This window comes from Lipotes vexillifer, unplaced genomic scaffold (genome assembly GCF_000442215.2).
Source record: "Lipotes vexillifer unplaced genomic scaffold, Lipotes_vexillifer_v1.1 scaffold623, whole genome shotgun sequence".
NCBI lineage: Eukaryota > Metazoa > Chordata > Mammalia > Artiodactyla > Lipotidae > Lipotes > Lipotes vexillifer.
Genome location: NW_006796847.1, coordinates 51,971 through 62,099, shown reverse-complemented (window position 1 = coordinate 62,099; position 10,129 = coordinate 51,971). Strand labels below are relative to the sequence as shown.

Here is a 10,129-nt window from a genome sequence, read left to right as displayed (position 1 = left end):
CCGTGTCCCCTGCATCGGCAGGCGGACTCTCAACCACTGCGCCACCAGGGAAGCCCATAAACCAATTTTTAACAGTGTTAAATGTAAATGGAGATGTACTATTTCTGTCTTATATAAAGTGCATAGACTGTTAGGTTATCCAAATTTTCCATCCCTTGAATACCTTTTTCTACTTATCATTTTCTAAAAGATGCTATTGTGGTCTTACAAATTTCTCCTTTGAATTCTACTTTTTTCTTTATAAACCTCAAAGCTTATAAGATTATTAGTTAAGGCTTACGGCTGGTATATTCCTGGTGGTTTATCAACTTTATATAAGAAAGAGTCTTCATCTTTTTTTTTTTGCTTTTTTGCTTTAAACTTTATTTTATTTATTTATTTATTTGCAGTACGCGGGCCTCTCACTGTTGTGGCCTCTCCCGTGTGGAGCACAGGCTCCGGATGCGCAGGCTCAGCGGCCATGGCTCACGGGCCCCGCTGCTCCGCGGCAAGTGGGATCTTCCCGGACCGGGGCATGAACCCGCGTCCCCTGCATCGGCAGGCGGACTCTCAACCACTGCGCCACCAGGGAAGCCCATAAACCAATTTTTTTTTTTTTTTGCTTTTTTGCTTTAATCTTTATTTTATTTTTTTATTTATTTGCAGTACGCGGGCCTCTCACTGCTGTGGCCTCTGCCGTTGCGGAGCACAGGCTCCGGACGCGCAGGCTCAGCAGCCATGGCTCACGGGCCCCGCTGCTCCGCGGCAAGTGGGATCTTCCCGGACCGGGGCATGAACCCGCGTCCCCTGCATCGGCAGGCGGACTCTCAACCACTGCGCCACCAGGGAAGCCCATAAACCAATTTTTTTTTTTTTTTGCTTTTTTGCTTTAATCTTTATTTTATTTTTTTATTTATTTGCAGTACGCGGGCCTCTCACTGCTGTGGCCTCTGCCGTTGCGGAGCACAGGCTCCGGACGCGCAGGCTCAGCAGCCATGGCTCACGGGCCCCGCTGCTCCGCGGCAAGTGGGATCTTCCCGGACCGGGGCATGAACCCGCGTCCCCTGCATCGGCAGGCGGACTCTCAACCACTGCGCCACCAGGGAAGCCCATAAACCAATTTTTTTTTTTTTTTGCTTTTTTGCTTTAATCTTTATTTTATTTTTTTATTTATTTGCAGTACGCGGGCCTCTCACTGCTGTGGCCTCTGCCGTTGCGGAGCACAGGCTCCGGACGCGCAGGCTCAGCAGCCATGGCTCACGGGCCCCGCTGCTCCGCGGCAAGTGGGATCTTCCCGGACCGGGGCATGAACCCGCGTCCCCTGCATCGGCAGGCGGACTCTCAACCACTGCGCCACCAGGGAAGCCCATAAACCAATTTTTTTTTTTTTTTGCTTTTTTGCTTTAATCTTTATTTTATTTTTTTATTTATTTGCAGTACGCGGGCCTCTCACTGCTGTGGCCTCTGCCGTTGCGGAGCACAGGCTCCGGACGCGCAGGCTCAGCAGCCATGGCTCACGGGCCCCGCTGCTCCGCGGCAAGTGGGATCTTCCCGGACCGGGGCATGAACCCGCGTCCCCTGCATCGGCAGGCGGACTCTCAACCACTGCGCCACCAGGGAAGCCCATAAACCAATTTTTTTTTTTTTTTGCTTTTTTGCTTTAATCTTTATTTTATTTTTTTATTTATTTGCAGTACGCGGGCCTCTCACTGCTGTGGCCTCTGCCGTTGCGGAGCACAGGCTCCGGACGCGCAGGCTCAGCAGCCATGGCTCACGGGCCCCGCTGCTCCGCGGCAAGTGGGATCTTCCCGGACCGGGGCATGAACCCGCGTCCCCTGCATCGGCAGGCGGACTCTCAACCACTGCGCCACCAGGGAAGCCCATAAACCAATTTTTTTTTTTTTTTGCTTTTTTGCTTTAATCTTTATTTTATTTTTTTATTTATTTGCAGTACGCGGGCCTCTCACTGCTGTGGCCTCTGCCGTTGCGGAGCACAGGCTCCGGACGCGCAGGCTCAGCAGCCATGGCTCACGGGCCCCGCTGCTCCGCGGCAAGTGGGATCTTCCCGGACCGGGGCATGAACCCGCGTCCCCTGCATCGGCAGGAGGACTCTCAACCACTGCGCCACCAGGAGAAGCCCTTTAAACTTTATTTTGTCTGATATTAACTTTACTACCCATGTGCGGGTAAAGGGTTAACAAAACACCTCCTTTGCTGCATGAGAAACTGAAATTCAGTTAATGTTCTAGTACTAGAACTGTCCTGTATAATATCTACTAGCCACATATGGCTAATGGCTTCCATACTGGACAGCTCTGAAGAGAAACTACCATCTCAGAAAGTTATTCTGGATTGCAATAGTTCTAGAAAGTTGAGTTTAGGTCAGTTAACCCTCCCGAGAAGTAGAATTGCTGGATCAAAGGTATGTACGTTTAAAAGTGAGAAATATTCTAAAATTTTCTCCAGAATATGATGCCAATTTATACCTAATCCAGTAGCATATAAAAGTCCAATGTTTCCCACACTTCATAAGAAATGATATGGAATTTGTTTAATGGTCACTTATTTGATTACCAGTAAAATTAAACGTTTTTACATCCTTATTTGTCTTTTGCAACCTGTCTGCTGACATTTGCTTTAGAGCTTAGTATAACTTGAGCACAAATGCTAGAAAACAACTCTTATTATTAGATTTTATATATTATCCATTCTCATAGGAAGTAAAACTTTATTAAATGTTTTAAATTTTACCTCATCCAAGCAGTTGACATGAACATTCTTGCTGGCTAACAAGGTTCCAGCTTCTTGGACAGTACCTTAAAAAAAAAAGAAAGAAAGAAAGTGTAAAGGTTAATTATATCTAGAACAGAAAAAAAATGTAACGTCAAGGAAACAGACTTTAAAGGGTTATCTGTAAAACTAAGATGAGTCAGGTCAGGTTGCTAAGAAATAAAGCATCAATCGCATACTGTTTATTCCACAAAGTAATTATCCCAGAGAACAGATTCATATAGACTAAAATAGCTCCATCTTGCTTTTACTTCCACTGGCCTTAGAGTATATTAAATTGGCCACATTTTCCTTTTGGCAGTAATACAATAACCACAAAGCATAAGACTTTTAATACTGAAACAAATCTTAAAGGGTATCTAATCCAACCCACCATCTAAAGCTTAAATTGCAGTCAATGTAATAACAGTTCAAAATACAGTCAGTATTTATATACCTTGTCACCACTATGTCCTGTGAATTGATGGCATGCTCCTAATAGAATTCTTGGTTTGGAAATGCTGAGGTAAATGTATCTTTTATGCCTGGTACTATATAAAAGTGCCATATGGTCAGTATTCAAACTCTCATACTGAAAGCCATCTGATGTAAACCTGAAGGTCAGTCTCTGTAAATTTGTAAATAAGCTGTAACTGGGCCACGACTATCAGGTTTTCCAGCCTTCTGTAAGGCATACTAAGGCATAGTTGCAGGAGAGAATGTTGCTATTATCATCCTTAATAGGAGCCAATCACATGTTCTGCCAAAAAATTTCTGGTGTGACAGGGAACAGGATAATGAAATTGCATGTTCTCAGGGAGAAAGGATGAGATAAGCCTCTCCTCTAAAAGGACATAAAAGAATAGAAGCATCCTCAACTAGGAGTTATTTCTTATCTTTAAATTTAGAATTATAGTTCAAGAATGTGTTAAACTTTGCAATTCTTCCAGAGCTAAAGGTGGAATGCAGAATGAAGCTTAGCCTGCTTCTTTCTACCCAACCTTCTTCTTAGGCACATGGTCTGAGTGCCCCTCACCAACAGAGGGGAGATACAGAAATGTCTCCTAGATTGATAGCGAAATAGCTCAGCTGGGGAAATATCAAGTGAGTGATCTACAAGGCCCCGAATTATGACAGCAGCTATTTTGCCAATAGTTCATTGGTCTGATCCCACACTCCACCTGAGGGCAGTTGGTATCACTGGCTGAATGGCTACAGAGGGAGAGGGGAAAGCCTTCAAGCATGCAAGCAAGTGGTGCAGGGCAGCTTATCCAGACCTGTGGTTTCTCACCAGAGACTCTCAAACATCTTTGGAAAGGAATTAGAACAAACTCCTGCACACCAGTTTCACTTGAGGAAGATGCTTCAGCTGAACCCCATTATCCACTGAGGAATAACTGAAGTTATTTTCCATCTGACTGAGAGATGTTTATGCAATAAAGGGAGAATACTATAGGGATTGTGATCATGCCAAAGCCTGCTATATGTTAGGGAAAGGATGGGAATTGCAATCATAAACATTTGGCTCATATTAGACAACAGGCCAATAATTCTATAAAATGTTTAGCCCAGTGGCTAACAATGTATGGTAAATCTGTCCAATCGCAGGGCAATTAAAAAAAAAAGTGAGTTGTTCACTCACATACCATGGAATACCAGTTAGTCTTTTGAAATGCAGGGACAGGATGGGAAAATTTCTCTGAAACTGTTTGGGCTTCTAGAGAATGAAAACATATTTTGGAAAATAGATGAGCAAAATACCCCCAAGAGGAAAAACTTTTGATGATTTCTAACTTGGAGTTCCTAATTTAATGACATTAGGAAACTGTAGACGGTCTAGAATAGCATGGAAATGGGAAACACATAGTTTACACAGAAGGATTTTAATTTTTTTTCATTCCTTACTGTGCACAGTATACTCTCAAACAATATTTTGCAATTAAAAGATTATTTGCTTTACTTGGGAAAGAAATATGTTAAATCTGATTTAACGAACTCTTAAGATGAGGGGATGTGGTACTATAAGGGGGATGGGAAATGAGTCAACATTTATCCTCATTGGAGACAAAAAAGAATAGACATAACTGACGAAAATAATATTTAATAATTGTTTCCCTTGTGAGAATTTCTCCAAGATGCTCCACAGAAGAAAACACAACCCAACCTGCTCCATTAGGGTGGGATAGATAACTTATCTGGACGGACCAGCATTTTAGCAGAGAAGAGATGATGATAAGAGTGATATTCTCACTGTTACTGCCCTCTCTTATACCACACTAGAGCCCTTTCAGGACCACTATAAAACTGAACAAGTCCTATAAAACCCTCAGTTTTCTTATATAGGAAGCAGAAATAATAACATCCATCCCACAGTGTTCTTAGGACTAAGGGCTTGTCTTGGTGTGGGGCACAGGGTACAACCTCAGTGCATATTAGATGCTCTTGTTATTTATATTTACAGCAGCATAATATAATTCATTGTGACATTTCTAATATCTAGTTTGGGACCACTGGTCTCTACTGAGAGAAGTAGCCAAAACAAACAAAAAGGGAGAAACAAACTAACATGACATTTTCTGTTTCCAGCAATCCATCAGATAGTCATGAGATCTGAATATTTATGAGTTTCAGTCATTTAGTGGGATCCCTCAACAGGAATGTTTTGAGGAATCTATATCTAAGTTAAGTATTTAAAAAACTATTTGGCTTGTTAGTTGCTGTTACATTTATGTATAAGTAAAATCATGTATAAATAATTAAAGTGTCTGAATTTAAAAATAATATATGGGTACAGACTTAATCATAGATACATAGTTATAAATATATTTTAAAATAGAGACTTCTAATTACAACATATATTTTGAAATAGTGAATCTGTTTAAGTGTAAAGTTTCTAAATTCTCCTTTGTGTATCTATTTTTAGACTTTGTAACAAAATGTCCTCAAGTTAGGATTATGAATTATTACATAAAAATCAGAGTAACTAAAAGAGCTGTTGTTTTGTAAAGGAGGACAATGAAGCCCAGAGGTTGCAAAACCTGCCCAGTCATATAGTTAATGGTAACTACGTATTTGAATTTAAATTTGTTTTTGAACTCTATGCTATAATTATTAGTAGACCTGAATCTTTCTATGTACCAGAGGTACTAGAAATAACATTATTAACTACACAGGAACTTAGAGCAGGATCTTTTAACAGTCCCAAATTGTAAACAACTGAAATGTCCATTAGTGTCACCAGATAAGCAAATAGTAGTATATCCATACATAGGAAATAAAAGAAAAAAATAAGAAACAAATTATTGATACAGTATGGATGAACCTCAATATCATGATGCTGAGTGAAATGTCATGCAAAAAAAAAAAAGGAATATTTATTATACTTACTGTATAATTCCACTTACATAAAATTCTAGAATAGAGAAATCTAATCAATAGTGACATCTATCACTGGTTGCCTGGAGACGGGTGGAGGGAGTGACAGATTACAAATGGGTATGTAGAACATTTTGGGGGTGATAGAACTGTTCACTGTCTAGATTGCAGTGGTTTCGTGGATGTATACTTATGTCAAAACTGACTTTTAAAAAAGTGTACACTTGAAATATGTACCATTTATCATACTTTAGTTATACTCCAATAAAATTGATAGAATAAACCTTATTGTCCGAGTCCGCTTCACATCTTTAACACAAACAATAATAATAATAAAAAAAATTGTTACTTTCTTGTGAAATTGGCAACAGTGATCCCAGGGATTTCAAGTACTAAACAAGATAAGTAATGAAAGACTTTCTGGTTTATATTCTTAAAGTTTAATTTATTTTGAAATAGTGCTTCCTCAGTGTTTAATGAAAAAGATATCAGAGCTTAGAAGAATGGGTCAATCTACAAATAATATAACCCAGTTAACTGTGCTTAAGTGATTTCATTTCTCTTCTGAAATGTGAAATGGATGCTGTCAGTGACTATGATTTAAATGGATATGTGAGAAACAGCTTCTCAGTTTCATCTGGAACTTCTTTTTGGCATTCTAACAAATAAACAACCTGTAGAATACCTAGAATGTGCATTTACTCAGAAGAAGAAATTGTCTAAAAGTGTCCAGTAGCAATGTGCGGTATTCTCTGGACTGTAAGTCCCACTTACAGTCAGCTTAACTTCTGGAGGGCAGTGGTTAGCCGGAGGGAGAACTCGAAACTTTGTTGAATTTATTTCAGATTGGCCAAGATGACAGGTCACACGTGGCTGGAAACTTATTGTTAGTTCCACGTACTACTACTGACTAAGCCAGTGGTTCTCAAAGTTGAGAAATGTACTGAGGGAAAAATATCAGAACTCTACTCACCTCCTTTAAAGAAAATTGCTTCTTATGAGTAAGAATATAAACTTTGTTTATCAGCTTCGTTCAACTGTAAGCCAAAAATTATTTTACAAATTTTAAATACACACAAAACTACAAAATCAATAACGTTTACAATTAAAATTAATTTAACTTGACAGATGAAAATATTTTGCTGCAATTAAATTGCCTCTCAAAGTGAATAAGATATGGTATGGACTCTGGTGCTGGTTTCATTTTTTCATTTTGTTTAGTTTGTTTTCAAGTCCAGCATATTTCTAGGGCTGTGGGCCATATGATATCTCTGCTCTGCCACTTATTACCTGTATTATATTGGGCAAGCTATTTGAACTTTTCAGTTTCTTGTCTATCAAGTAGAGACTGCCATATTTACCATAATAATAGCCAATACAGTATTTTAAACACATTACTCATACTAACTCATTTTATCCTTATAGCAATGTTGTGAGGTGGGTACCATTTTTCACATGGAGAACCTAAGGCTCAGAAACAGTAATTTGCCCAAGGCCAAGTCACCAGCAAATGAATGAGGTAGGATTCCAAACCAGACTTGAAAGGTTAACTACCATCCTATGCTGTCCCTCATAATGTTGTAGCTTAAAAATAATTCCTAGCTTATCAAGATTAAACGCATGGATATATGTAAAGTGCTAAGAATTATGCCAGGCCCCAAATAACAATCAGTAAAGGTTGGCTACGGTTGTTACTTTCTCTTATCTCCCATTACTTTTTTTTGAGTATGGTAATGTCTCACAGACCTTCACTTGACAAGAATGTATCACATACTATGTCTATCTCACTTCTTTTCTCATCAGCTTGGACCAATTAAATAGGTGAAACAGTGTCTGTGTAATTTGTTGCACGATGTAGGCCCAGAAAAAAAATCACAGTGCTAACCAGGCAAAATTCACATTAATTCTTTTATTTAATCTTTAAAAATAAAAACTAGTGGACACCTAAAAATGTATCCAAGGATTCCCTCCCTACGTCTCCACACACACCACCTGCAGCTTTCAGAGACCCCCTTTATAAAACTGCTCACTTGTTTACACTTTTGAGAGAGGGTGATAGCTCTGGACTGCTTAAAAACAGAATTTGCATCCCTGGTGGATTATAAGTTGATGCGTTGTCTCCTTTTTTTGCCCAGCACTGTACCTGGCACAGAGCTGAGACTCACATGGTTGCTGAGCTGAATCCCAGGGCCACCAAAGGCACGGAGACATGAACCAGAGACAGGCAGAAAAGGGAGACTGCAGTGCCAAACAGGTCAGCGAGAACCGAGCTGAACAAACAATCTGCAACAACTCCAAGTCCCACAATTCTAGGCAAAGAACACATCATAGCAAACTACAGCTGTGACTGAGTTCAGCCTGTCGAGATCAGATGTGGTGGGCTCAGCTCATGAGCACCTGTTGAGTTCCAATCCGATATTTCTCTCCTTTACTTTTAGACTTTTCTTGTCAGTATAAAGAATACATGTGCCTTTCTCTCTGTAGGTCCAGATGGGAGCCAGGCTACTTAGAAAAAAAGAAAGACTGGAAATTGGGAAGCTTATGTTGCAATGACTGGCTCCTCTGCCGTTCGAGGGAGCTTAAAACAGCCACATGAACGATGCCCGCAGTTCCCACACATCCGTATCGCCGCGCCGTGACAGTGCAGAAGCCACGCGGTCACGCTGTTATCACCTGTCAGGTAACGGGACTTCGGGAACTCTTCTGGGACGTCCACTCGGGGACGGAGCGGAAAACATGGCTTCTGGCTCGTCCCCGGGGCCTGCGTCTCCCTCCCTAGGACGCGGAGCGGCGGAAGTGGGACGCGCGTTGGGAGAATGGAAGGGAAAGCGCGGAAGAGCGCGATTAGAAGGTCGCAGCCCTGCGAAGTGCTCAGAGCGGTGTGGACGCCTCCCCAGCCTCCTCGCTGTTCTGCGAGTTCCTGCGGCGGCCGGGGGTTTCTGGAAGGAATCCAGGGAGGCCCTGGACTCAGAAGCCTCCATGCGGGAAATTACAGACCTTGTTTTGTGCCTTTGTAAAGAGCCCTTCTCCTTAGGAGCTCCCTCCACCCGCCCCAAGCGAGGGCGGGGACAGCCAAGGGATCCATGTCTTTCGGCCTCCGGAAGTCGAAACGGCCCTTAGACACTGATCTAAGAACCTGAAACTTCCAGGCCACTATCGCCCAGACGGACTATGGTTAAAATCACCTTAGGAGTTTTGAAGAATGCACAGTCTGAGGCCCCACCCCGGGTCGCTCATTATCATCCGAAGTGGAGCCTGGAAATGTGCACCCTTCCAAAAGCTGATTTAGAAGACTAACGTCTGCAACCTCCGCTTCCGTCCCAGCGGCGCTTCTCCTTCCCCACCTCTCCGCCCCCGCAACCGGTCCCAAACCAAAGGTAGGAGTGCTGTTTCCCGGTCGCAGGATGTCAGCCTCGCAAAACCGCAACCCAGGGTCAGCCGGGCCGGGGGCGCCGCCCGGGCTCCGCCACGCCCCCCTTCCCTCCTGGGCCAGGCAGGCAGCGCCCCCACCGCAGCCCAGCACCACACCTTTTCCGATGACTTCCAGCAGATCCTTTTCCTCCTGGGTCAGCTCGCCTTTCTTTATGTGAACCATTGCTTCCGCCAGCTTGACAGCTATTGTTTCTTTGGGAGTATTAAAAAGAAACGACGTGTCTGTATTAGGAACTCCAGCCGCAAGGTTAGGCAACTTGAGACTAGGACATTAAGTAGCCAACTGCGGAAGCGTTCGAATTCTCTCCACCCTCCCGGGGGCTGGCGAGCAGCGGGCGAGCTCGGGCGAGCCGGGCGGGCAGTCTCTGCAGGCCCAGCAGTAGTCTCCGCCCCCCGCGAGTCATTGGCCCGGCCGGGAGGAGGAGCTGCCGGAGGCGGCAGCGAGATTCTCCCATTGGAACAGCCTGGGAAGGAAAAACCAAATGGAGAAAATCAGAGGGGGGGAATTAAATGCCTGTTACACGTCTCCAACCGTCATCCTTTCCGGTGCACATATTTAGGGACACACAGTATT

The 10,129-nt window shown here is 42.8% G+C and overlaps 1 protein-coding gene across 1 annotated transcript in view; it reads right to left on the bottom strand.

Annotated features, from left to right (window-relative positions):
- The window catches only part of ANKMY2 (ankyrin repeat and MYND domain containing 2), a 35,430-nt gene extending 25,712 nt beyond the window's left edge, over nt 1-9,718 (bottom strand). The window contains exons 1-2 of the mRNA XM_007469026.1: nt 9,652-9,718; nt 2,731-2,795 (exon numbers count right to left, since the gene is read on the bottom strand). Coding sequence (XP_007469088.1) covers nt 2,731-2,795; nt 9,652-9,718 — 132 coding nt within the window. The remainder of the gene's footprint in view (nt 1-2,730; nt 2,796-9,651) is intronic.
- Between the last annotated feature and the right edge of the window lie 411 nt (nt 9,719-10,129).